Source organism: Gadus morhua, chromosome 18, assembly GCF_902167405.1.
Source record: "Gadus morhua chromosome 18, gadMor3.0, whole genome shotgun sequence".
Lineage (NCBI taxonomy): Eukaryota > Metazoa > Chordata > Actinopteri > Gadiformes > Gadidae > Gadus > Gadus morhua.
The window spans coordinates 2,395,706-2,423,052 of NC_044065.1; the positions used below are offsets into that span (position 1 = coordinate 2,395,706).

General features: G+C 49.3%; 1 protein-coding gene across 1 annotated transcript in view; it reads left to right on the forward strand.

The window, feature by feature from the left end:
* dnah9 (dynein, axonemal, heavy chain 9) overlaps positions 1-27,347 on the forward strand; it is a 147,424-nt gene that overhangs the window by 11,713 nt on the left and 108,364 nt on the right. Inside the window, exons 13-35 of the mRNA XM_030339717.1 lie at positions 506-652; positions 1,201-1,309; positions 2,450-2,691; positions 3,068-3,203; positions 4,313-4,509; positions 4,709-4,971; positions 5,868-6,029; positions 6,571-6,793; positions 7,421-7,587; positions 8,693-8,836; positions 9,210-9,369; positions 10,140-10,295; positions 12,474-12,606; positions 13,046-13,137; positions 13,528-13,713; positions 14,766-14,896; positions 15,367-15,493; positions 16,470-16,622; positions 17,338-17,463; positions 18,948-19,187; positions 21,322-21,482; positions 24,916-25,072; positions 26,788-26,892. Of these exons, the coding sequence (XP_030195577.1) occupies positions 506-652; positions 1,201-1,309; positions 2,450-2,691; positions 3,068-3,203; positions 4,313-4,509; positions 4,709-4,971; positions 5,868-6,029; positions 6,571-6,793; positions 7,421-7,587; positions 8,693-8,836; positions 9,210-9,369; positions 10,140-10,295; positions 12,474-12,606; positions 13,046-13,137; positions 13,528-13,713; positions 14,766-14,896; positions 15,367-15,493; positions 16,470-16,622; positions 17,338-17,463; positions 18,948-19,187; positions 21,322-21,482; positions 24,916-25,072; positions 26,788-26,892 (3,717 nt within the window). The remainder of the gene's footprint in view (positions 1-505; positions 653-1,200; positions 1,310-2,449; positions 2,692-3,067; positions 3,204-4,312; positions 4,510-4,708; positions 4,972-5,867; positions 6,030-6,570; positions 6,794-7,420; positions 7,588-8,692; positions 8,837-9,209; positions 9,370-10,139; positions 10,296-12,473; positions 12,607-13,045; positions 13,138-13,527; positions 13,714-14,765; positions 14,897-15,366; positions 15,494-16,469; positions 16,623-17,337; positions 17,464-18,947; positions 19,188-21,321; positions 21,483-24,915; positions 25,073-26,787; positions 26,893-27,347) is intronic.

The window sequence follows — 27,347 nt, forward strand, 5'->3', positions numbered from 1 at the left end:
ATTACGTTTCAATGAACTTTAGGGGGTTAGGATTATGAGGTCTCGTAAATACATGGCCTGTAAAGTCCTTTGAGACTGCAGCTTGGATTAAGGGCTGAACAATATTGACTTGACTTGAGGACAACGGGATGGTGTTGCTGCACGAGTCACAAACCAGTCCCAAAGTTTTCCCCTGTGTGTGCTTGACATTGGAGTGGAGCCACTTTCTGCGTGTTTTTTCGCTTTCGAGTTGAATTCCAAAGTTCGCACGCCTTCATGTCTATGAGTCTCGGTGGCTTGTTGATAGCTGAAGTGCCATCGAATGCAAGGCCTTTGAAGGCCCTTTGAGTCTGTAACTGTGAGTGCTGCTCTACAACTAAGATGTACTTGACTTGACTTTAGTCACGAAACAAACAGAGGGAAAAAAAAACCCTTTGTTGTGAAAGCCCTCACTGTGCATCTCCCTCTTTCTTACGCTCTGTTTACCGTCCGGCCATCTGTCCATCCCCGACGGTGTCCTCTGCAGCTGGTGTCGGTCCTGAGGGAGGTGAAGTACCTGGAGGCCACACAGATGGAGAGCATCCCTGAGACCGCAGTGCAGATCTACACCACCAGGGGGCAGCTGCAGCAGTACATCACCAACCTGGAGCTGATCTCCAGGCAGTACAACAAGGTGCCATTTTAGTTTTTTTTTTCAACTTTTACTTTAAGGTAGTCTCATCGACATCGGATCTCCTTTGAAGGAGAGCCTTGAAATAATTACTTTAATTTATGTACATAAATTATCATAAACGAACAAACTATGGAGGTCACCGATGCATCAACCGAAACATTCACAATATCGACAATATTGTGCCGTTGCTGTTGTTCACAATCTATTGGAATAAACTCTGCCTGAACAGAGCCTAGGAAATATGACATTTAATAAGAGGTGTTAGAAAAAACCGCAGCTTGTGTTTAGAAATGAATCGGGATTCATTAACAGGGGGTGAACTTTGTCACATTGATTGTCCCCGAAGGTCGCGGCTTCCAATCGTTGTGTTTGCTTCACTGCAATCCCACGCCGATATTGCACAGCAGTCTAATCACCCCTGTGTATATATTTTTTCCCTTGTCAATATTAGACCCCGGATCCTCCGGCATAATAGCACATTCATCAGGGTTGAATTTGGAGGCATAACATAAAGGTGTGTTTGTGTGTTGTAATTGTGTTCTCTGCAGGTGATCTCGTCCCTGCTAAGCGTGGAGTACCCCCTGCTGCAGGGCCAGCTGAAGGAGGTGGACGTCCAGCTGAAGAGGGCGGAGGAGAGTCTGAACTGGAACAGCGAAGGTGGGCCGGTCTCGCTAGTCTCTGACGAACGGATCATAACTGACCTTACCACGATGCACGCTTCTGTGTACTTGGATACGCAGGCCTTGGTTGTGGATGGATCCATGTTTTCTACGTTTGTGTCTGTATACGTGTGTGTGTGTGAGTGTTTCACATGCCTCACGAGTGCGTCATATTGTGCAACTAAGATACACGACCATTTGATATGGCCTGTTTTTCATTTTACCCAATTGATCCCTGTAACACACAACGCCTCGGCGTGACAGAGGCACAAAACGCGTCCACGGTTGATGGACGACTCCAGCGCCAGATGAAAGTTACACACGGTCACCAAAGGTTGCGTCACACACGTATATCATTTCCCCCCACGTGCAGAGTTGACAAACGAGCACCATTTCCCAACATCATTATTACTGATATTACCTTTTATTATGTAATATCAGTGTGTGTGTGTGTGTGTGACTGAAACCGCTCCCTCACTCTGTCTCTGGAAGAACATTGCAGACCTACATGGCCCCCAAGGGGGGCCCTGTGTTTCAAGATGGCTGTGCGACGGAACAAAGAGAACTCGGGAGATGCTCAATCAAAGGCGTGTCATTAGATTGACACATAGTCAATTAGCCCCTTCCCCCGTGAGAGGGCGGCGCGGCACGCGGAGACCAGATGAGATGTTGTTGTGTTTGCTGCGGTGCAAAGCAGCGCTCTTTACTGCTTCCTCTGGGTCGCCCGCCTCCCATCTGGAGGCAGAGACAGACAGAGACAGACAGAGACAGAGGGAGAGACACACAGAGACAGACAGAGGGAGAGAGGGAGAGAGGGAGAGAGGGAGGGAGAGAGGGAGGGAGAGAGGGAGGTAGGGAGGGAGAGACTCTCTTAGCGGCAGAACATGGACAGTATTTGTTGTACCAGGGCAGTGTCTTTATCTTTCTTTGGTTTACGCTTTGCCGACCCGGTTTTTCTCCATTTTCACTGTGAAGTTGACCGTTGACCAAGCACTACGACATTTACGTCACGGTATATATATTTTTAAATGTGATGTATTTCTTAACCTTTCCCCTGCATCCTCCCCCGGCCCTTCTGTTACCACCACCTCCGCCTCCACCACCAACACCTCCGTCACCACCTCCTCCTCTCCCCAAGGCATCTGGGAGTACATCCAGGCCGTGAGGGACCGTGTGTGTGACCTGGAGAGCCGTCTCCAGAGGGCCAAGAACAACGTGGAAGAGGTCCAGAAGTGCACGCGCTCCTGGGCCTCTCCTATCTTCGGACGGCGGGAGGGCAAGAAGGAGGCGCTGATCAGCCTGGAGGACCGACCCGAGAGGCTGGAGAAGTTCTATGGCCTCGTGCGCTCCTCGGGGGAGAAGATCCACCTCCTGCTCAAGGTGCTGGGGGAGTTTTAGCTGATGAGGCTTGGATCTGAGGGGCTGACATCGTGGGCATTGAATGAGTCAAAAGGATGCTTAGATTTAAACCAATTTCAAAAAGTTGATCTCGTATCCATTTACAATTATTTAATTCAAATTGTTTTATGTTTTGTTAGGATTTTTAGTGAGCTTTATATTTGCGAAATCCAATACCTTTGACTGTGTTGTATGCGCTTTCTAGTTAACTTTCACAGGCATTTAGTTCAAGAACCTGTTTCTCTGTGGATGCAAAGTTCTGTGAGTCTATTAACAACGCCGGGGGTTCGGTATTGATTCTTTTGCCGACCCCAGTGTGTGTTGTTGAACATTTGCTGATGCCCGGTCCTTTCCTCAGAGTAACCGGGAGCTGTTTGGAGCCGACCCGGACTCGGAGGAGTGGAAGGCGTACGTGGAGTACATGGACGACATGGTCATGGATGGCTTCTTCAGCTGCATCGAGTGCTCCCTCAAGTTCTTCCTGGACAACACAGGTTAGCTAGCCCGAGGCGTTTGAATTGTATTAGAAAAACTAAATGGCAGCTGACTACACCTCCGAAAGAGGTCTGAGATGTCTGAAGTGAGTGCATGAAGATAGGAAGGTATGTTTGGAGTTCTGTTCACTGAAATGTTGGCGTTCCTATCTCCAACGATTATGTCGTCGGTGGAGAGGCAGGAGTCACTCACTGTACACTACAGGCTTGGTTTTTGGTATGATGATAGCACTCTTTTCCTGTCAGGCCAAACAAGTTTTGTCTTGTTTGTCTTCAATAACAACAACTATCAAGTTATTGTTAAATTAAAAGTTAACAAAAAGAAGACCGACATTTGTGGCACTAATGTCTGTAAAAAATTTGTGAAGAAGACATTTGTGGAACAAATGGGTGAATAAAACAACAGAAACCGTTGTGGTAGCTTCATATATTCAGGGCGATGGAGACACTTGTAGATTGTAGAATACACGAGAGAGCAGAGCTATGAGGTGTAATAATTTGGACAATTATTCAGCACAGGCGCAAGACCTAGCACAATATAATGGAATTATATTTTGTCTTATAGCTCATCGTTTATTAAGTAATTACGTTTTAATTCCATCACATTACTTCATCAGAGCCTAATGAGTCTTTTTTAAAGGACGATCCCGGAGAGAACGAGAGAACTGTTTTATGAACGAGTTGGATTGATGACTTTGACTCTGACTCAAAGGTCACGGGTTCACCGATGACACAATCTCCCAATAACTTGCCTCATAACTCAAGAGTACACTGTTACAAACACAGTCTCACAGCTGAACACGACAGTTTGTTAATTAGTCATGATGTAGTGCTCGATGAAACATTTTGACCACATAAAAAATATATTCATCATAAATAATTAACAGAGCCATTAAGAGGCAGTATTGCAATTTGCTGACCAAAAATGTTAAAATAAAACCAGGCTCGTTTAGAGGAATTACAAATCATTATTGGTGAAGTGACCCAGTCCCATCTAGGACCATCATCATCATCATCATCATCATCTAAATCTCCTCCTCCTCCTCCTCCTCCTCCTCCTCCTCCTCCTCCTCCTCCTCCTCCTCCTCCTCCTCCTCCTCTCTCTGCAGACGAGAGGGCGGTTGCGGGCCCTCTGTTTGAGGCCCTGCTGGAGCTCAGGGTGCCCGACATGGTGTTCAGCCCGTCCCTGGAGCTGGGGTCCGGGTCGGGCTTCTATGAGCTGGTGGAGGGACTGGTCAACGACGTGTACAAGACCTCTGCCCTGATCGCCCGCCTCGCCCAGCACTCTGCCCTCCCTCACTACCAGGTGGGTGACCCCGCCTGATGCTAGGCTATGCTACGCTATGTTAAACTGTGCAATGCTAAGATGCTACTCTGCGCTCATAAACGCTATGCTATGCTTCGCTATATTATACTGTAATGCTGTGCCGTACCTCCACTCTCGATGATGCTATGCTAAGCTAGGCTACATCAAAGCGTGTCCCTCGACCCCTCTCCCCTCGCAGGCGGACATGGAGGACATGGCCGACCTGACGGACATGCGCCAGCTGCTGACGGAGCGCGTCCAGAACGTCATGGTGACCTGCTGCGAGTTCCGCAACTCCCTGGACACCTACGCCTACCTGTACGTGGACGACAGGAAGGAGTTCATGAGGCACTTCCTGTTGTACGGCTTCGCCAACAGCTCCCTGGACGCCGAGGGGCGCTCGGCGGAGGGGCTGCCGGAGACCCCCCCCACGCTGGACAGCTTCAAGGAGCAGGTGGACAGGTGCGGAGGAAAGTGTGTGTGTGTGTGTGTGTGTGTGTGTGTGTGTGTGTGTGTGTGTGTGTGTGTGTGTGTGTGTGTGTGTGTGTGTGTGTGTGTGTGTGTGTGTGTGTGTGTGTGTGTGTGTGTGTACATTTCTTTGTGGTCTTTTTATGCACTTTGGTTAAGTTTAATTTAATTAACACCCTTATTCTCTCTTCCAATTATTTCTGATGGTTAAATTATGTCAGAATGATTTTTTTGCTTCTGTTTTGCACCTTTGAAGAAATTGTATAATTGACTTCAACAATGTCCTCTAGAAATCATACCGCTTGTTTGCACTGTAAATAGAATCGTATCATTATGGAGAGTCCTGATGAAATACAGTGACATATTACACCACTGCTAAGGGAGAAACGCCTTAGATGTTAAACTAGTGTCCGTTCACAGAGCTCAAACGGCTCTCCCCTAATCCAACTATCAGCGTTCTGTCTCTAATTGGCCGCTTTATGCTCACACCTCAACCGTACGTCGCCGTCCTTCACCTCGTCTACTTTATTCACCTCCACGCTTGTCCTGCATGGTCTTCCACCTCGGAACCGTAACCTTTATCTTCTGCCTCAGCACTCCTGCATCATTAAAAGGGCATCGCCCTCCCTCTCACCAGCCCCCCCTTCCTCAAGGTCCTCTCTGTATCTCCCTCTAGATCCGATCCCCGGGTTTTTACGGGCTCATTTGAGGGCTAAAGGCTAAGCAGCGTGTTGTCAAAGCTCATTTGAATGTGGGTGCAGTAAAAGCCCTCGCGGGACTGTGATTGTGATTAATGGGCTTTTGTGAATTAACTGCACCTGACTGCCTGCCTGCCTGACTGCCTGCCCGCGGGGGCCTGAGTAACTCTGTTCCCTGCCTGGTGTCCCCAGGTACGAGCGGATCTACGAGGAGGTGCAGGCGCTGGTGCCCGTGTGCGTGTTCCAGGGCTGGATGAGGGTGGACGCCCGGGGGCTGAAGAGCGCCCTGCTCAACGTGATCAAGAAGTGGAGCTTCATGTTCAAGCAGCACCTCGTCGACCACGTCACCAGCAGGTACGCCTGGCTGGGGAACCCCCCGCACACTCCTGCTCCCATCCTTCCTTCTGGAGGGATGGGAGCAGCGGTTTGACGAAACAAACACACATGTGGGCCTACGTTCAACTCAGAGGGGTGGGTGAGAAACACAGGTTGATTGTTGAGTTCGACAGAATACGTTGACTTTTGAACTGTGGTTTAAGAGGAACTCCCTTGTTCAACATTTCACCCTTGAATCACCAAATGATCTTGATATTTAATACAGCGATATAGTATGCAATATAAGTATGTTGGAATATTCAACATCGTGAGCTCAAAGACACACACTTTCTGACCCAATTCACTACCTCACGGTGGTCCGGATTAACGAGCCAGACTAAAACGTATTTACATTAAATATTCAGGTAAAGCAACCCAAAAAAAGATTAACTCAGACTACATCTACCCTGAGTAATGTGCTTGAAATCGCCCTCAATCAGTCCGGGACCCCCCAAAAGAAAATCAATGGCATCTTCTAATGTATCGCTGGATAACTGATGTGGTGCTACGCCCGGCGCAGTCTGTCAGACCTGCAGGACTTTGTGAGCGTGACCCGGGCCGGGCTGGGCCAGCCGGTGGAGGAGGGCGACCACGGGAGCCTGGTGGGGGTCATGGGTCACCTGCTGGCGGTCAAAGAGAAGCAGGCCACGGCCGACGCCATGTTTGAGCCACTGCAGCAGACCATCGCCCTGCTGAAGGTGTACGAGCAGGAGCTGCCCGACGTGGTGCACAAGCAGCTGGAGGTAAGGCCTCCACTCACAGCTGGGGGTAAGGCCCCTGCCTCCACTCACAGCTGGAGGTAAGGTGTGGGATGGTTTTAAACATGCAACGGCATATTTCTCCAGCGGATATGTCTGCATAAAAAAAGTTGTGTTACGAGTTGAATAATTTAACGCCTGTGAAGTGAACAGGGAAGACTGGCTTCTGATATACATACTGATGGCAACGCGATGTACTCCCGAGTTAATACGTCTCATGCTCTTATGTAGATGAAAAAAGGGTGGACAAATTCATGGAACTTTGGACCTTTTTTTTTTTTATGTTACCGTTTACCGTCTTTTTATCTCTTTACCATTCGTAGTATTTAACGTCATTCCATTGTTATTGCTCCACGACTCAATAACTCATTGAGAAATATAAAAAAAATTCCCCTACAATTAACATGCATGCGTTTCTCCTCTGATCCGTCGTCTGGGCTTCACTGCATGGTTTAGCATTTTCTCCCTGGGCTTAGATCCTTATCATCAGGCCTGCCACTCAAACCTGCGTCCCCCTCCTCCCACCTGTCCGCCCGTCCATCCATCACCCCTCCCCCCCCCCCCCCCCCCCCCCCTCTGACTCCTCTCGTTCGTCTCTGCGTGTTTCTGCAGGAGCTGCCGGAGAAGTGGATCAACGTAAAGAAGCACGCGGTGGCGGTCAAACAGCAGATGGCGCCGATGCAGGCTAGCGAGGTGGCGGGCCTGCGCAGGAAGTGCGCGTCCTTTGACGTGGAGCAGCACTCCTTCCGCGAGGACTTCCGCAGTCACGGCCCCTTCAGGTGGGTCCAACTGTATTGACTCGAGCAAGTCAATTCAAGGGATTTCAATTCACTTCATCACCAGACGACAAAACCGAACAGTGGAAGACGACGCATAACTCAACACAGATATGACACAACAAATGTAACCATATAAAGGGCAGTGAAGGGACATTTTAGGATTGAATAAGGTGTTGTGTGCGACCTTAGTGCAGTGGGGATGCATTTAGAATAAAATTGCGAACGTATTTTGTAGACTGTTTAACGTGCCTTCTGTTAATGTGCTCGTTGGTTTTTGCAAATTTGCAAATCGTTTCCGATACGCGGTTTCGTTCTCGCAGTCTGGGCCACCGTAGTGACCCTCTCTGCGAGTGGCGCGGCCGTCTGCTGAAGGACAGGATGCGTAAATGTCACCATCCCCTCCGCATCAGTCGTCAGCGCGTTATCGTCTGAAGGCCCGTCGCGCCAGCCACACGGCTAATTGAATCTCGCCGTCGCGGTAATTAATTCATAGGTGCAGGGATGCGTTGTCATAATGCTAAATTGTCGTATTAGTTATGTGCATAATTGGTCTCTTAATAACGGGGCGATTATTTTCTCATTAATGTCCTGGAAGTCACCGCTAATCGTCACGGCGTGCGAGCGTAGCGGTTAGCGGTGGGGCCGCAGTGACGTCGGGGCCCGGGAACGCACGGCTTACGATTAATCAGCCATTACGGCTGGATGGGCCTCCTGTATATTACGTCTGTGCGGGAAAGTGCTGCCTCTCTGGGTGAAATATCGACGCGTAATTGTGTGTGTGTACAGCCAAGTCGCTGTACGCAGGTGGAAGTGGCTTTATGGTGTCCACGCAGACACACACATGCAGACACGCACAAACGCAGACACGTAAATTAAGAAACACACGCAAACGTACGCACGCACGCAGAGATTTTCACGCACGCACGCACACACACACACAGGCACCCATACCAACACACACCAAAAAACAAGGTACGCACACGCACACATACGCAAGTGCGCACAGCCACACAGTTTATATAGTGGCTACGGTAGCTACAGTTTGTACGTTACATATCTCAGTGCGTTCATTTGGGTCCACACGCACATGCTGCTGCTCCTGCAGGTTCGACAGCGAGAACCCGTACAAGATGCTGGACACCTGGGACCAGCAGATCGGCGAGCGGGAGGCGGTGATGTCGTCCCTGGTGGAGGCGGCCAGTCTGTTCGAGGTCAGCGTGCCCGACTACAAGCAGCTCCGCCAGTGCAGGTGAGCCCCCCCGGATGAGCTCAGCCCCCCCAAGCGGACAGAACTCCAATCAGACTAGTCCTTATGTTAGGCTTCATGTTTGGAGAGAGAGAGTGGGTGAGGAGTTCAACTTTCCCTGTTATATTAAAAATGTTAAATCATTAGAAGCGTATGAGCAAGCATCACACTTTATGGCCGGTACTTTGCGATGCACACAGCACATATCATTTTCCAGTTTGAATCAATTTCATGTCACGACCGTAACAAAATAGACGTCATTTTAAAGCAACAAAAAAACACACAAAAGTTGATCAGCGTTTAAAACTCTAAAACACTTTTGTCTGTTTCATGCGTTTGCCGTCTGTCCGTGTTTTCCCAACGCCGCCCCCTGCAGGCGGGAGGTGGTCATGCTGAAGGATCTGTGGGACCTGAAAACGGTGGTGGACTCCAGCATCACGGGCTGGAGGACCACCCCCTGGATGGACATCCAGGTGGAGGACATGGAGATGCAGTGCAAGCGCTACGCCAAGGAGATCCGCTGCCTGGACAAGGAGGTGCGGATTCACGTCTGATTTGTATTGAACAGGGCGCAGACGAAGTTCATAGCCACCGGTGTGGACGTCGCATAGAACATAGATGCGCTGTGAGATCTATTAATTGAGTTAAATAGAAATTCCATCGCCATCCGTCAGCAACGGGTGAATGAAATGCCTGTGAGAATATCCATTCGACTGCCCCGGACTCTGTATGAGAATATTTACATTTCAGACCACTCCCGGCTCAATTCTGATCAATCAGGGCATCTCTTCCCTGATTGGTTCAGGGAATCCAACTTGCCAGTCCTTCACTGGTGCATGAGACACTCTTCAAGGCTGGAGAAACGTGGGGAGGGCCGGAGGCAGCAGAGAAGGGAGGGATATCTTGGTTGTCTGGGATGATGTAAAAACATTGCTCTCATCGCCTCTTTTCCTTCAGGGATTATTTTTCATATATCTAATTATTCACAATCACAAATGCTTTAAAGTTGTATTCACTGCAATCAGAGATACTATTCAAGTCTGTTTATTCAATAACAGAACGGCACCAATGCTTGTTATTTTGTGTCTGCTGGGGTTTTCTCTGAAGAAACGTCGCTGCAGAAAGCAAGAGACACATACTATACATGTACAAGTTCCCTCCAGACTTGTATTCTGTGTAGTCTGGTCCTCCAACAGCAGGTTGAATGTGTGTGAGTGTGGGTTAGCCCTCCTCTCTGCACTCTCGTGTGGGGTCCCTGGTACCTCGGCTCTGACCCCCCGCCTCGGCCCGGTGTCTCTCCCTGCAGTCGAGGGCGTGGGATGCCTTCACGGGGCTGGACGCCACGGTCAAGGACCTCCTGACCTCTCTGCGCGTGGTGGCGGAGCTCCAGAACCCGGCCGTACGCGCCCGCCACTGGCGGCAGTTGATGGACGCCACGGGAGTGCAGTTCACCATGAACCAGGTGACGCTCGCCGTTCACTGTCTGCCACAAACATCTGCGTTCACATTCAGGATGTTTAGCAGACGCTTTTATCCATCTGTTTGTCACTCAGCAAGTTAGACACTCACGAAATTCACTCTCAGGACCAGCAAAACGGCAGGTAAGCATATGATTAAAAAAATAGGTCATGAATATAGAAAACGTTTTAAAGCGAGTACATATGTCAGAAGAAAGAGAAACATTATATGGCTGTCGGTACAGTAAGGATGTTCATAGAACCAAGTGCCAAGCACCAACAATTGTAAGGTTAACCCATTCCCTGTGTACAACAAAGATAGCTACGACAAGATGCTACACGATGCTAAGTACTATTTTTAAGTGCATGGACGTCCAACAGACAATAAGTGCTTATATTAACTGCCAAGACATACAACATATAATAAGTGCTTAAGTTAAGTGCCAAGGACATACAACATCCAATAAATGTGAATATTCTGCACATACAAAGCAGAAGAATGTAGAACAATAGATAACACAAAGCCACCTCAGGCTGGTTTATTCCACTTCTACCACAGTTACTAACGATGATTAGATATGAGATACTTTCATCTATAATTGTTTTTTATAGACTTTCATCTGTGGAAATTAAAATATTCTAGTGCGACGCTTTGAGCATATTGTTTTTTGCGTTGTCAAGGAAACATTTGGTCGATATCTGCGTTTGCCTGTTGTTGTTAATGTTGGATTTGTAGCGCATTCATTCTGAGCTATTCAAATTCGTTTTAACCAATGCGTCTATCCTTCAACAACCTTCTCCCGTTGTTGAAGGATAGTGCTCTTTGAATGTTATCGACCACTCAGGATCAAGTATTCAGCAATGCTGTGGTATGCAATACAATACAACAGCACTCAACCAAACATAAAGAAGTACAATATAATGCAATCCAATGCTAAACAGTTCTGAATCTGAGAAATCTGAGAAGATATCTTCCCACATTTCCCTTCTGGGAGTCGGATAACCGCTTTGATGCAACGTTTGGTGGTTGTGTGAGCTGTAAACGTCCTTTTATGACGGCCTAACTTGATTTCTCTTGATGTGTTGCCGTCTATTTGCAGTAATGGCTCCAGACGGTAGAAATAAACCCTGTTTGTGTTTTATCTCTTTTTTTTTTTCCTTCCCAAGCTCTTAATTACCTGCTAACTCTGTTGTCTTCCCGCCCCGATCAGCATGCATCATCTCCCGGCCTTGCTCTGCCCTGCCAGCCCCCTCACAGGGAAGGGGAAATTATTATTGCACTCTGCTATTAGGCCCCCAGAAACAAACATGTTTTGAAGGCTAAATTGCCAAACATGCTGGGTTTCAATATCCTTATTCTTTTTCTCCCTACCCGGAATTGGATTTCATCAGCGGGGCCGTTTAGTAACACCGGCTTTGCGGCTGCTTACAAAAAGAGAGCAGAGTGGGGGAACAGGCCATGTGTGAAGGAGGTTGTCAAGATCGAGAGGAATGGGCTGAGATCGCCTCTCTCTCTGGCTGTAGGCTGACCCCTTAACCCTGGTGGATGACGGGCAGAGAGAGGCAGAGGTGCTCGAAGATGCGATCACCTCAGTGCTTTGTAAACACTGTGAGCCACCAGGAAACAAACATGCAGAGAGCTGGCAGCACAGTGAAACACAGTCCGTAAACGAAAAGCTCCTTAAACATTACTTCAATAATCATAACCAAACACAACAGATCCTAACTAAAACCAATAACACTGTGCATATTACGAGTGTGTATCAGTGTCTACGAAGCACCACAATATGCACGAGCTCACTTAGTCCGTGTGGAGGATATGCAGTTGCTAATTAGCATACAGTTAAAAAATCATTTGCTTGGGGATTAATTTAGTACTCTGTAGCTGCATATGAATCTAGAAGGATTTTACATTAAAGCACACGCATTCCGAGTCTCCTTCTTAATCCTAACCTATATCTTCTAATCTTTGGTGAAGAAGTACTGAGAAGAGTGTCCCTGAGTTCTTTCATGGAACTTTTATGAGTGACATGGGTCTAGTAACTGTGTGTGTGTGTGTGTGTGTGTGTGTGTGTGTGTGTGTGTGTGTGTGTGTGTGTGTGTGTGTGTGTGTGTGTGTGTGTGTGTGTGTGTGTGTGTGTGTGTGTGTGTGTGTGTGTGTGTGTGTGTGTGTGTGAGAGCAGGAGACAACCCTGGCCGAGTTGCTGCAGCTGAACCTCCACTGCTTCGAGGAGGAAGTGAGAGGCATCGTGGACAAGGCGTCCAAGGAGATGGGCATGGAGAAGGTGCTGGCGGAGCTCAACGACACCTGGACAGGTGAGGGACCTCGAGGGGCCATTTTTAGACGTGAATCCGACCAATGGGGAATGCAGATCCCAGATCAGGCATCTCAGTGATCTGACGTTGTTGCCCAAATGGAGACTCATATTTTGGTTCACAACACGCCTTTGAAGGAAGCAGTACTCTGATGTTCATTGTTGATGTTCAATATGTAACTACGCATTTCTTTCAACGACATGTTGTTAAAATCCATAAGCCCATGTTATGAGATGCATCTCGTTGTTGTATCACGTCTGCGGCCATGTTGTGTATGTTTCGGCTGACGTTCGTAGTCGGATTAGTGTTCCCAACCGTCAGGATGGTTTGGGAGCTCGGTCAGCTTTTCTGCCACAGCCTCACCTTCATCCTGCTGCTCGTGTTCCTCCTCTGGTACGCTTTGGACCGGTCCTGTTCAACACCCTCCCCCCCCCCCCAGGCATGCAGTTCCAGTACGAGTCCCACCACCGGACCAAGCTGCCCCTGCTGCTCCCAGACGAGGCCCTCATAGAGACCCTGGAGGACAACCAGGTCAGCCCTCCCTAGCCGTAAAAGGGCCCCTGGGCCCGAGACACACCGGCCCCAGGACCATCTACCAGCCCTCGTTCAAAAGTGGTCCTTCTGAACAAGAGAAGAGAGGCTTTTATTACTTAACGTGTTTAATTATTCATGTAATCAACTAAAACACCTCAGAGTACACAAGCTGTCATCGCCGTCGTCATTTCGACAGATTATTTTTTTTAACAAATGAGGTAAACAGACGAGCAATCGTGATTGTATTTTTTCTCTAGATTCTGAATCCTCCAGGGTTGATCAAGCACATTTTCTGATTAAGCGCCGAGCTCTCCAGCGAGTTGAACCTCCGACAATGCCTCCGTGCCTGGCTCTCCCTGAACCCCCTTTGTGGTGGACCCCCTGCAGGTGCAGCTCCAGAACCTCATGTCCTCCAAGTACATCGACCACTTCCTGGAGGAGGTGTCTGCCTGGCAGCGCAAGCTGTCCGTGGCCGACTCCGTCATCTCCATCTGGTTCGAGGTGCAGCGCAACTGGACCCACCTGGAGAGCATCTTCATCGGCTCAGAGGACATCCGCTCACAGCTGCCTGAGGTCCCACTGAGACACACACATGGGCTCACACACACACTCACTCACTCACTCACTCACTCACTCACTCACTCACTCACTCACTCACTCACTCACTCACTCACTCACTCACTCACTCACTCACTCACTCACTGACTGACTGACTGACTGACTGACTGACTGACTGACTGACTGACTGACTCACTCTGATTCACTCACACACACACACACTTACAGGCATACACAATTACACCCTCATACACACACACAAACATGATAGGTCAATTCATCGATTAGTGGATTGACCAAAAAATGTACGCATCCTTCCATAATAGATTTGATGTTTAGGTAATTTATCTAGCACGCACACAGATAATTAGCTGCTTAATGTTTTAGAAATTCTAATATTTGGTTCATAATGCTTTGACATTTCTTGGCTGCTCGTCAAATACTTCAAGCTGATTTACGACATCCCTTTGCACCCTAGTAACTTGTTATTAACTTTGAATACATTACTATTAATCAGCCCATTAGTTACCACACGCAGACCTGAGCAACGGGGAAATGCACAAACTACACACAAATACATACATGCATACATGCATACATAGACACATTCATACGAGTGCATACACTAAGCACACACTAAGCACATGTTTGCATACACACATGCAGGTCAGAGGCTGAACTTCTTGTACTCTGTTTGTTAATTAAGGATCCATTACGTACTTCTTTACCAAACGGGGATTGCTTGTTCCCTAATTGCCCCCATGGGCCTGAGGTTGGACTTCAACCCAGATGTTGGCTATCAAGCCTCTCTGATTCTCTCCCCGAATCACTCCCTCTCCCTCTCCGTCATCCTCCCTCCCCCTCCCTCCTTCCAATTCTCGCTCTCCCTTTCTACCTCCCTCGCTCTTTCCCTCTCCCTCCCTTTCTCCCGATCGCCCTCCTTCCCTCTCTTCCTCTCCCTCCCCCTTCCTCCCTCGCTCCCCCACCCTCCCTTTCTCCCTCTTCCCCCCTCTCTCTCTCTCTCTCCCTCCCTCCCCTGGCATGGCTTCCATCCCACCCCCCTCCAGGACTCCAAGCGTTTCGACGGGATTGATTCTGATTTCAAAGAGCTGGCGACCGACGGCCATACAACCCCCAACGTGGTGGCGGCCACCAATAAGGCGGGGCTGTTCGGCACGCTGGAGGACATCCAGACCAGGTGACCCTCAGGCCCCATCCGTGTGTGTGCGTGTGCATGCATGTTTTACCTCTGTCAATCTATTAGAGTGGGTGCAATTAGATTGCATGGGCTGCATCCATTTGGACCTGCTTGACACTTATTGGCCGACTTGCGGGCAGGCGGCCATGAACGCACCTACACGTGCGCAAACGGAAATGCATACACACGTGCACACTCACACGCATGCAAATACGCACATGCATACACAGGCATGTGTGTTGTGTGTTATTGTGTGTGTGTGTGTGTGTGTGTGTGTGTGCCGTCACACAAATACATGCTTCCAGACCTGCAGAGACATAGACGTGCACCTTCGGAAACTATTAACACACACACACACACACACACACACACACACACACACACACACACACACACACACACACACACACACACACACACACACACACACACACACACTCTGATTGCTGAGAGCATGTGTTGTGGTGCAGGCTGGCTCTGTGCGAGAAGGCTCTGGCTGAGTACCTTGACACAAAGCGCCTGGCCTTCCCTCGCTTCTACTTCATCTCCTCGGCCGACCTGCTGGACATCCTGTCCAACGGAACCAACCCACAGCAGGTCAGCGCGTAGACATACTAACCAACCCACAGCTGGTCAGAGTGTAGACATACTAACCAACCCAGACATCACCTACTAACCAACCCACAGCAGGTCAGCGCATAGACATACTAACCCAACCCACACATCACCTACTAACCAACCCACAGCAGGTCAGCGCGTAGACTAACCAACCCACAGCAGGTCAGCGCGTAGACATACTAACCCAACCCACACATCACCTACTAACCAACCCACAGCAGGTCAGCGCGTAGACGTACTAACCAACCCACACATCACCTACTAACCAACCCACAGCAGGTTAGAACAGAGTCTTACTGAAACAATACCCATCCACTGGCTGACTACTGGCTGTGGACTATGATTAATGTTACTATTGGGTCTTTTAGTCTGTATCTTATGCTTCTATCCCATAATGTCTTATTGTACATTATGTATCAGTCTGTCATTCTGATAAGGCTCTCCTTGTGTTTATTTATTTTACTTGAGGTCACTATCTGTAGGCCTGTTGAGAGGGTCTCACTGAAAAAGAGCTCTTAGATTAAATGTAGCTTCTGTTTAAATAAATGTTGTCGAGGATAACCGAGAACTGAGCCCCTGTTAACTAACACTGCATCGGAATGCAGTGGTTTTTGTCCCTGCTATTCCCCACATTGTCCACAGGGGGGCACTGTTGTACATGCGTTGGCTGCATTGCCGCCAGTGCGTAGGACCTTGGTCGATACAAGTCATCTCTTATTCCACATTAAATAAAGGACTCTTGTGTTTTAACTAAAGCACTGTGAGCACAATGAGGCAAACACGGCCACAGAGCCAACCGTGCCTCCCACCTGTCGGGGAAAATCAATGAGAAAATGTTAATATATGTAATGACTTCCGGCTGCATTGTGTGTGTGTGTGTGCCTGTCCTGTTTGTGTGTGTGTGTGTGCCTGTGTATGTGTGTGTGTCTTTGTGTACGTGCGTGCTCGTGCTCAGGTCCAGAAGCATCTGTCCAAGCTGTTTGACAACATGGCCAAGATGTGCTTTGAGGACGACAGCGAGGGGAACTCCACCAACACGGGGCTGGGCATGTACAGCCATGAGGACGAATACGTGCCCTTCAACAAGAGCTGCGACTGCAACGGAGCGGTAGGGCCGTGCTGACAGGGTGACCACTGCTGAGGGGAGACATAGGGCGACCGGGTGGCTCTTTCACCCCCATCTTTGTGCCAGAAACGTGGCCCGATAATGGCCGCACGACACAAAGGGAAGCGGCGGGAAAACGGCTTCCCGTGCCGCCTCATTGGTCCAATAAAGATTAAAATCACTCGTCGATATTACTCGGTGAGATAATTCACAGCGACGTGTGGCCGACTATGGCCGCCGTTGCCGCGTCGCGCGGCCCCCACTTTTAAACGGAAACGGAGGAATAATTCAAAGCGACAAATGAAATTGAGTCGGCGGCGGGCCCTCCGGGCTGATGAGTATCCCGTCGCACACATTTCCCATTACGGCCGCCGCGTGCGTACCTTCCTCAGTCCTGCTCCCGCTCTAATGCTTATTAATGACCTCATTAGCTCCCATTGATAACACACAGGCAGCACGGGGGGGGGGGGGGGGGGGGGGGGGGGGGGGGAGGGGGGAGAGGGAAGCAGGGAGGAAAAGGGGGTGAGAGAGGGGGGAGAGGGAGGCTTTGAGGAAGGGGGGGAGGGGAAGGGGAGGGTGGCAGGGGGACGGGTTCAGGGGTCTTACGGACACTATTTCCTCCTCAGCCCCTCTCCTTGTTCTTCTTCCGTCTCCCGCTGCGTGTGTGTGTGTGTGTGTGTGTGTGTGTGTGTGTGTGTGTGTGCGCGTGACGGTGCAGGTGGAGGCCTGGCTGAACCGCGTGCTGGAGAGCATGCGCTCCACCGTGCGCCACGAGATGACGGAGGCGGTGGCGGCCTACGAGGACAAACCCCGGGAGCAGTGGCTGTTTGACTACCCGGCGCAGGTACACGCACGTGCGCACGCAAGCACGCACGCACGTGTCCGTTCATAGTCCGTTCGTAGCCATGTGGATCTCTGTGCCACATACAGTATTAACGTGCATATATTCGTTAAGAAGGTGATTCCATTTGTTCTGATGGAAGTTTACACACGAGTGCACGACTTTACATTCGGCACGACAACTTTCCCGGCCTTATCTTTTGCAGATTTCAGTCTGCCGAACTATCGCCTCATCTGTATTCTTACAGGGGTGATATACCACCAGCTGTGAGTGTGATTAGCAGTTACAAGCCGTTGGAGAATCTGCCCTTTCTTTTGTTTTAGTGATCACAAAGGGGCGTGTCCACCTAGATGTATGATGGATAGATCAGCAACATTTGCAAAAGTCCACGGGGTAGGCTGGTAGACTGAACTATCCAACGTACAGCTAGGTTGGACAAAGGAAAAGGCAGATTTTCAAACGGCTTGTAATGGCTAATCACTGGTGGCATAATATCACCCCTTTTATGTTTCCACTGTGACACTTTCACCAACATCATAACACATTGGTTGAAGCGATTGTGGCGTGGTTGAAGCGATTGTGGCGTAGGTGAAGCGATTGTGGCGTAGGTGAAGTGGTTGCGGTGTAGGTGAAGATTAGTGTGCGTGTAAAAATTTCACTCTAACAGTGCCACATGAAATTACTCACGCCATTTTGTGTGGCACTGGTGTGAATTGACTTGAAACTGTTTAAATACTCGTTCTGGTTTGTCAGGCTTTTCAAATCAGAGCCAGGTGATGTTTTTATGTTTTGGCACCATTTGGCAGCCATTTGTGAAAAACTGCACCTGTGATCACTCTGCGCTCAGGCTCGGGCGCGTCTGCTTTGAACTGTGTGTGTGTGTGTGTGTGTGTGTGTGTGTGTTTGCATGCGTTTGTGCATGTGTTTGTGTGTGTGTGTATGTGCATGCGTTTGTGTGTGTGTGTGCAGGCTTTTGTGCATGCGTTTGTGTGTGTGTGTGCAGGCTTTTGTGTGTGTGTGCAAGCTATGTGTGTGCAAGCGTTTGTGTGTGCAAGCGTTTGTGTGTGTGCAAGCGTTTGTGTGTGTGCGTGTGTGTGCAGGCGTGCGTGTGTGCACGCGTGTGTGTGTGTGTGCAGGCGTGCGTGTGTGTGCACGCGTGTGTGTGTGTGCATGCTTTAGTGTGGGTGGGTGTGTGTGTGTGTGTGTGTATGTGTGTGAAAGCGTTTCTGTGCTTGTGTGTGTGCAAGCGTGTGTGTGTGTGTGTGCACGCATGTGTGGGTGGGTGTGTGTGTGCGTGTGCTCATGTGCTCTACATAAATCAGAAGCGAGGTGTAAAACGTTCCTCGCCTTTGTAGTAAAGCCCCTACTCCTGAGACCACAGAAGCTACTCCTCCTCTGACGTCACCTCATCCCCAAACCATAACGTCTCCCTTTAACCCCGACCGCCCACCCCCCACTGCCCCGGCGCCCCCCCCACCCCCACCCAGGTGGCCCTGACCTGCACGCAGATCTGGTGGACGTCGGACGTGGGCATTGCGTTCCTACGGCTGGAGGAGGGGTACGAGAACGCCATGAAGGAGTACTACAAGAAGCAGGTGACCCAGCTCAACACCCTCATCTCCATGCTGATTGGCCAGCTGTCCCCCGGCGACCGGCAGAAGGTCATGACCATCTGCACCATCGACGTGCACGCCCGCGACGTGGTGGCCAAGATGGTGGCTCAGAAGGTGAGTGGGGAGGTGAGGGGATATGGTAATGTGTGAATGTTCTGGATTGTGACAGAGCACTCTCAAAATAGCATCTTGTCAGGGCAATTTCCTTAAGAGATATTGCGTCTAGGACAGATAAGATTTCTAAATGCAAAAAGCACAATATTTGTGGACAATTAACTTAGTTTTAAAGATCCCATAGCATGCTACTTTATGGATGCTTTAATATAGATATTAGTGGGCCCCTAACAGTATTTGAAGACGTTCCCGAAATGAAACCTTGGTGCAGAATTACAGCCACTACGAGTCGGTTGCACATTGAGCTTTCCCCAAACGCGTCGTTTCGGTGTCAGTAGCTTTAATGCACATGAGGAGGGAGGCGACTCAAGGAGGAGGGCGGGGGTGTGGCCCTGAGCAGCATGCGCTCACGGTACCATGCACTCTGTTTAAGGTGGATGTATCGCAACGGCGAGGCGCACACAGCCTTTGGCCGCGCTCCGGCGGGGGTCCTGGAGCTCTGTATCTAAATAATATCATATTATACAGATATCTATATGATATAATACATATTATCACGGCCAAAAGTTGTGTGCGCCTCCAGACGATATCATGAATCTCATAGACTGCGTCAGGTTCTCCGACGTCCCTGGTTCGTCCACGTCCACATCAATCTGAAGTAGACTGAACCACGACATGGAGGAGAAAGGGATTGTTGCCGCGATTTTCTTCTGCCGGAGCCTCGCGGTCGAGAGACCACCACCTCGGCGGCGGGCAGCGATTAGGCACTCCCGCCTGCTGCGGCGGGCAGCGCCGAGGCGGTGGTCCCTCGGCAGCGGGTAGCGGGAAGCGGGGCTCAAGCGGAAGGCAATCGCGGGCAGCAATCCCTTTCTCCTCCATCTCGTGGTTCATGTACTTCAGGGAGTCAAAGCCAAAGTTCCTTTCCCCCAATTCCTTCTCAACCATGGCTATAACCCCCACTACGAGGATAGATCAGTTTACCAGCCTACCCAGTGGACCGTAGCAAGCGTTGCTCATCTATCCGTCACACATCCAGGTGGACACGCCCACCTGTGATGTCATATGGGGGCAGTTCTCCAAAACGGCTTGTAGCGGCTTATGACACCACACCTGGTGGCAGCCATGGGACCCTTAATGTTAGAAAACCTCAGAAAGTGAAATTTTCATGCCTTGGGATCTTTAATGCATGCATACTCTAGACTCCTCTCTAGCAGAGTGAGTTCAGAATAGAGTTAGTAGTTAGATGACTAAAAGGAAAAAACATGGCTTTTTTCCAATACGATCTCAAACCCAAATCTTTAAAAAATTCGGCATTTCAACCAAACTTAAAAAAAAGTGTTTTGTCTTTCAGAATTAATTTGTCAAACCAAATTTTTTACCATAGTACAGAAATTCTGTAACCATCCACAGGGAAGGCATGGGGCGCTTAGGGAGGGTGAGGGGGGGGGCACGGGGCCTATTTATGGCCAGGCGAGGGGCTTGTCGGCACGCCAGCATATTTAAATTTCCCACACGTGCATGGCGATCAAAGAGCGCGGGCTCATTTTTAGAAAGCCATTTCCCAGAGAAGCAGCAGGAAGAAGCTCTTACGACATTCAAGCGGGTTATTAGCATAATTACAGGCTGGAGAAATCGTAGATTACGCCCGCCTTTCTCTATAGTGCTGCCCTGCTATCTGCTTGACGTTATTTGCCACTCTCTCTATCTCCTTCCCTTTTACCTCCTGCTCCCCCTTCCCATTCTCTCTATCTCCCTCTGTTACCTCCTCCCCCCACTCGCTCCCCGATTTCGCTATCTGCCACCCACTTTGTCTCCCCCTTTCTCTCCTCAAAACCCCCTCTCTTTCTCCTTACTCTCTTTCTCCCCCCTCTCTCCTACCCCACTATCTCTCACTGTATTTCTTACTGCACTTTTTTCCCTCTCCATCTTTCACCCACCCCCCTTTTGTTATTCCTTATCCATGGCTCTCTCTCGTTCGTACACTCACTCATTCACTCACTCACTCATTCACTCGCTCCTTCGCTCACTCGCTCACTCACTCACTCGCTCACTCACTCGCTCACTCGTTCGTTCCCTCTCCCTCTCCCTCTCATTCTCTCTCCCTCTCACTCCCCCCCCCCCACCTGGGCTACAGATTGACAACTCCCAGGCCTTCGTGTGGCTGTCCCAGCTCAGACACCGCTGGGGAGAGAAAGACGCTCACTGCTATGCCAACATTTGTGACGCCCAGTTCCAGTACTCCTACGAATACCTGGGGAACACCCCCCGGCTGGTAATCACCCCTCTGACTGACAGGTACGGCATGGAGAGCGAGATGGAAACACTTGACACAGGATAAGGGTATATTAATTCACCATTAATTATCATTAGGAAGTGCAGTAATAACATTAACTCAACTAATAGTCTAGTTAACATTTACAAACGGTGTTCATGTTTACCACTGGTGTTCATGATAACTAAGGTAATAGCGTTCATGTTAACTACGATATTAATGTATACATTATTTATTAGGGTTAAGGTTAACCCTTACCATAACCCTTACCCTTACCCTCACCCGAACATATGCCCTTATCCTAACCCCTATATTAATGCATATACAAATGCTTATTACTGCCGCAACTAATGTTATTAATGGTTCATTAATTTACCCTAACTCTAAAAAAACATTAATATGGGACAGGCCTTAAGAGGAAGCAGTGTGGTATTTTCTACTGCCAATATCTTCTTTCAATATTGATCTACTTATGTGTGCATATACAAATGGCAGCCAACCAAGGCAGTTCTTTTATTTCCAATATTTGTGTTGTGAAATCCTGCCAAAACAAGTTTGCTAGTTTGCTGTGTATAAATATTTATATAAATGTATATAAAATAAGGAAAAAAAAGAAAAGAGAAGGATGATGTGTATGTGTATGTTTGTATTTATGTATACACAAGCACATCATGTTTCCTTCCTCCATCCTTCGTTCCTCTCTTGTTTCCTTTGTCCTTGTCCTATCGGCTGCTTCGTGTTTTCGGCGTGAGAACGAGGGGGGGTTTGAGAGGACGGGTTCAGAGGTCACGTAGCGGGGCTCCTGCGCACGCTCGCGTCCTCGCGTCAGCCCCGGTCTGACCGCTGGCCGCTCGGCCGGCCCGGGGGAGGGGGGAATGAAGAGCGTCGCTGTCGTCGTGTCCGCTCCGAACGGTAACACGACAGCGCCTCACACATCACCCCCGTGACATCGCCGGTGACGCCCTGAAACGTCGAAGTCTACGTCGTTTTTCGGTCATTTGAAAAACAGTGCATGTACCAGCCGCTAAGCCGTTAAGTTATTTAGACGCTTTTAATGTGAAGCCGTTAGACGGGGAAGGGGGGGGGGGGGATTGGCTTTTTATGAACGTCACGCATTTTAATGAGGTCATAAATTTCGCATCGCAGCATGAAGCGTTGGCTTTGCAGGGAGACGTTATCTGTTGGCTCTCCCAGAGCAGACTGTGGCTAGTTACCGAGGCGTGCTGGCCGCGCGCAGAGGTATCATTACGCTAATGAATCACGCGCGCTAATCTATGGCAACAGCAGCCGCGGCACAGAATGCTAACTGGCACGACTCGCACACGTACCCCTCCACGAAGGCTGACGGCAGCGCTCCAGCAAAAAGTGTCCTAAATATTTTAACCACGGTCGGCCCTCTGGCTAGACAGACAGAGGGCCGGACCGGACTGGGACGGACACACACTGATGTTTGACCAGACACAAAGAATGAGACGGACGGCCAGATGTTTAAGTAATGTGACGGACGGGTAAAGTATTCAGAGTGAGACACAAGTCGACGATGGTACGACACAGTAAGACGCGCTCGTAGTAAGACAGATGTGCAGACAGACATCGGATGGACTTGTAACGCAGGAGACAGGAAGGGAGATATGACAGAGCATCAGGTTATTTGAACAGCGAGACGGGCAGCCCTGCAGGTGGGGAGGAAGAGACACAGAGACAGACAGGCAGACCTGGGATAGAAAATGTGTTTGCTTTTAATAATACAAGACTCCCTACTCCCTGTGAAGGGGATCGGATCTCGCAGGTTTTCCTTGTAGCGGGCTTCAAATATTCAGAGGGAGAAACCCTTGCCCAACCAACCACATGATTGATTGTAGAAAAAAATGAAAATAAACATACACAACCTCAAAACAAATGTGCCATATTTCAAGGGAAGCGTCATGAAACCTGTTGGCAACAGTAGCGAAGCCACACGCGCACATGGCAGTCATTTGTCTTTCGGTGGTTTCCGCACATCGGTACGTTTGGGAACCACACCCGAGCACGCACACACTCTGAACACGCACACATGCATACACACGCGCACACACAGGTGATCACACACACGCACAAACACAAACACACACACACACACGTTAGCACAAATGAGCACACGCATGAGAACACACAAACACACGCACACACGAGCACACACGCAGCTCATACATCGTCTGGTAGCCATCCTGCTCATTCCAATCATGGCTCTATTGGCATTCCGAGGCTGCCAAGTGCGCACACATTCCTCCGCCCCGCATCCGGTGATCAATGGAGGCCTGATTGTTCTCTCAGAGGTCCTCATCAGGCAAGGTTTCTCACAGAGACACCGACGCCAGAGACTGATGTTTTTTGGTTCTGTTTGGGGTGGAGGTAATCACAGGTGTTTGGAGATGTGAGGAGGTGGGGGGAGAGGAGGGGTGAGAAGGAAGGGGTGGGGGGGGAGGATGAGGAGGGGGCTGGGGAGTTGTCAGGAGGTGGGCGGGGACTTCTATCAGATCATGGGTTTTTCTTCCCAGATACAATTTGATGGTATGGGGCGGTGGGATAGTTGTGTGTTGTCGTGGTGGAGTGTGATGAGGCGGGGGGCGGCTTGTTTTCGTCGGGCTGAATTTGATTCTGTCAGGGATTAGGAGGGAGTCATGGAATGTATAAAAATCTATTTGGGTTGGTTTGATTCGTTCAGTATTGCTCCGATGCATCCCAGTTATACTGAATGATTGGTGTCAATAAGTTGGGTACACAACTGGAGTTTACAGAGTTTATCCACGCTAAGTGAAACATTTAAATTCCAAACTGTTAGCATTTTTTATAATCGATTATAATGAATTTTAAGTGGATGCATACAGGCTAAAGCCCAAAGCAGACAAGCGGGGGATGAATAAAATCATGTTTCCGATTGTTTTTGGTCCAAACGACTTATTTAAGCGAGTCAAATCATACAACCACTACTCATTGGTGGCCTGTGTGGGTTTTTGCTTCGTTAAAACGATATTGTCGTGTTGCAGCGTTTTGTTTAGTGATTCTCTTTTTTTAAATTGCTTAGGAAACATCTGGTTGTTATTTCTATTCGACCGTTGTTCGGTATGTTCGATTTGTGACGCATTGATTTGGAACCGATAAAAGGCCAGAGGTGTACTGTTGTGGGAAAATAGTGCCCCCCCTCTTTGAGTGTTATCGACAAATCTAAATCAAGTACTCTGCAACGCTGTGTTATAAGTCCCTGTAATATATAGTGTTATAGGTCCCTGTGATATATAGCGGGAGGACTAAGTCCTGACACTGTGTGTGTGTGTGTGTGTGTGTGTGTGTGTGTGTGTGTGTGTGTGTGTGTGTGTGTGTGTGTGTGTGTGTGTGTGTGTGTGTGTGTGTGTGTGTGTGTGTGTGTGTGTGTGGGGTGAGTCATGTGTCTGTATAATGACTGCTGTGCTCGGGCAGGTGCTACATCACCCTCACCCAGTCCCTCCACCTGACCATGAGTGGGGCACCGGCAGGCCCGGCCGGGACCGGCAAGACGGAGACCACCAAGGACCTGGGCCGGGCCCTGGGCATCATCGTGTACGTCTTCAACTGCTCCGAGCAGATGGACTACAAGGTCTGTGCGTGTGTGTGTGTGTGTGTGTGTGTTTACTTACACAATATGTGTATGTACACTTGCATACACATGTTGTTCATTCTCAACTGTTTGTTTGTGTGTGGTTCTGTGCGTGTGTGTGTGTGTTCCTCCATGGATTCTGTGCGTGTGTGTCGTCCTCCATTGTGTGTGTGTGTGTGTGTGTGTGTTCAGGGATTATACAGTGTACCATTGTGCGTTGCATAATGCATCACATTGCTAGTCTGTTTCCCTCTGTGCTCGTGATGCAGTGTAGTATTCTGTGTATTAGTTGAGTCACCTCGCCGTCCTGCAGCATAATCCTCTCTTATCTATTCCATTTTCATCTCCTGTTTGCTCACCTCCCCCCCCCCACGCACACACACACACGCCCCTCCCTGCTCTTCGTCTTAAAGGAATAGCAGATGAGTTACACACTTCAATAGCTCTGCTTCTTCCTTTGGTGAGTCATGTCATCAGTGCCCTTGCTTCCACACCCCTCGACTTGTGTAAGCAAGCACAGATGAGTGCACATAAACATGGATGGTGTGGATGTATACCTTCTCATGCGCGCAGTCGCACACATGCCAAAACATCCAAATATGTGCATGCACTTCCTGCATAGAGAGTGGCTTGTGGGCGACATCTTGATCATGCTTCTAAGGAAGGTATGTCATAACAATTTATTACTCCTGGTGACACACGGTCACATACATAGAAGTGAGAGAGAGAGAGGGAGAGAGAGAGCGGGAGAGAGAGAGAGAGAAAAATAGTTTTATAGAGGTGTAGAGAGAAAGGTGTAGGAAAGAGAGGTTTATTTACATTCTCCTGGAGGAACAGGGCCGGAAGAGGAGCATCGTCTTGACAACAAACACAAACGTGCACCGAAAAACCACAGGTGCACCTTATTCACATGTACACGCAAGCACGCAAACACACGCACACGTAACCGCGCACACACACCCCCATACACACACGCACGCACGCACACGCGCAGACACTTAAACGATAAAGAGCGAGAGACATGCAAAGATGCCAAAATCGAGACAGTGTTGTGGTGAGAGAGACATGCAAGGATTAAGTGAGCGACAGAGAGAGAGAGAGGGTGGCTGTACCTTTTTCGTGAGATATTATTCTCCTGCTCTCCTTCCCCTCTTATATTATACCAAAAGCTGTTTTTTTCCTCCATCTGTATCGTCATCTAATTGGCCATCTCTGCCTCTATCATCCAGTTTCCACCCCATTCCCCCCCCTTCTTGACCCCCCCCCCAGTGTGTCTAACCAGCCTTGTTAAGCAGCTGCAGAAGCGGCCATCATAGTTATTGAACAGTATCTGACAGCCGTGGGATTTTGATTGATTTTTAGTGCTCGCCCTATGTGATGCAAGGGCAATCCTTATTGCACCAGCAACAATCCTCTCCCTGTTTTCAGCCATTAAAACAATCACCAAATAAATTATACACACCGTTGTAAAAGAGGTTGATGCGGAGAAAGACACTCCCGTACTTCTGTTTGATGTTGTGTGCCGTGTATGATGGAGTGCCAGGCAGACAATCACCTGGCTAACATACCTCTCTCCTTGTGTGTGTGTGTGTGTGTGTGTGTGTGTGTGTGTGTGTGTGTGTGTGTGTGTGTGTGTGTGTGTGTGTGTGTGTGTGTGTGTGTGTGTGTGTGTGTGTGTGTGTGTGTGTGTGTGTGTGTGTGTGTTCGTGCACCAGTCCTGTGGGAACATCTACAAGGGGCTGGCCCAGACGGGCGCGTGGGGCTGCTTCGACGAGTTCAACCGGATCACAGTGGAGGTGCTCTCGGTGGTGGCCGTTCAGGTGAGAGGCACCAGGTCACCCGACCTCGCAGTGACTCGCCCTCTGACTCCTCGTTTAACAGGCGAGGACCTCGTCGTCTGGCACACTGCGGTCCTACTTTGTTACAGAGGGACTTCTGGGGAAATGGCACAGTGTATGGGCCGGGAACCAAAAACAACAAGGGGCAGAGTCACGCGTGGTTTCCCCTTTGGTTACGGAGCTATTCCGCCCAGAAGGGGGTTTTAATGAGTGTGTTTCAGCAGCGGCTACAGTCCACACTGGTGTTGGTTCAAAACCTTTTCTTACAGCTTGGATGTCCCGGAGACAGGACGTTGTAGCCCGTCTTCCCACCGGGAGAGTTTACCAGCCCCGGTCGGGTTTGTGTTCGTTGTTCGATCACCCACCTCCAGCTGCAGGATTGGTCCAATCAATCACCCAGATTTGAGTTGGTCCGCTATAAGACTTTAGATTATGAG